The following is an 817-nucleotide window of genomic DNA, read 5'->3' as shown; positions in this document are numbered from 1 at the left end:
GGGGGAAAATAGCTGAGAGTCGATCCGAGACAGACGGATACGGGACGACCCAGGTTCACTTTTAAAAGGAAACCAAAAAAAAAAAAAATCTTTGGCTCTCCCTCACCCCTGTGGGAGTCTACCTGTGCGGACCTGCCCCGCAGCTCGTTTTGCTCCTCGGGTGGAGGAGGAGGAGGAGGAGGAGGAGGAGGAGGAGGAGGAGGAGGGGGGGGGGGCAGTCAAAGCACTCGACCTACCAAGACACACCTTAGAAAAGTCCTGCACCGGATCACACGGTCGTCTTCCGTCCCAGCAAACCGCGGGTCTGCTGGACGCGGCTCTGAGCACGGGGAACTGAACCTGGACTCTGAGCACCGGGAACTGAACCTGGACTCTGAGCACGGGGAACTGAACCTGGACTCTGAGCACGGGGAACTGAACCTGGACTCTTGAGCACGGGGAACTGAACCCGACCTGAACTCTGAACACCAGGAACTGAACCTGGACTCTTGAGCACGGGGAACTGAACCCGACCTGAACTCTGAACACCAGGAACTGAACCTGGGACTCTTGAGCACGGGGAACTGAACCTGGACTCTGAGCACGGGGAACTGAACCTGGACTCTGAACACCAGGAACTGAACCTGGACTCTGAGCACGGGGAACTTTGAACACGGCGATGTCCGCAAACGAGAGAGCGGCTCGCGCCCTGCGGGAGATCCTGCAGCGGCGCGGTAACGACACATGCGCAGACTGCGGCGCTCCAGGTGAGATTTATTTATTTATTTATTTATTTATTTATTTATTTATTTATTTATTTATTACTTTTTTCCCTTTC

At 54.7% G+C, this 817-nt stretch overlaps 1 protein-coding gene across 1 annotated transcript in view; it reads left to right on the top strand.

The window, feature by feature from the left end:
• The first annotated feature begins 425 nt into the window (after positions 1-425).
• The window catches only part of zgc:92360 (uncharacterized protein LOC436988 homolog), a 42,679-nt gene continuing 42,287 nt past the window's right edge, over positions 426-817 (top strand). The window contains exon 1 of the mRNA XM_056280203.1: positions 426-746. Within this exon, the coding sequence (XP_056136178.1) occupies positions 659-746 (88 nt within the window). The 5' untranslated portion in view covers positions 426-658. The remainder of the gene's footprint in view (positions 747-817) is intronic.

Source organism: Lampris incognitus, chromosome 5, assembly GCF_029633865.1.
Source record: "Lampris incognitus isolate fLamInc1 chromosome 5, fLamInc1.hap2, whole genome shotgun sequence".
NCBI lineage: Eukaryota > Metazoa > Chordata > Actinopteri > Lampriformes > Lampridae > Lampris > Lampris incognitus.
The sequence above is the reverse complement of the archived record's forward strand: the minus strand, read 5'-3'. Positions and strand labels throughout refer to the sequence as shown.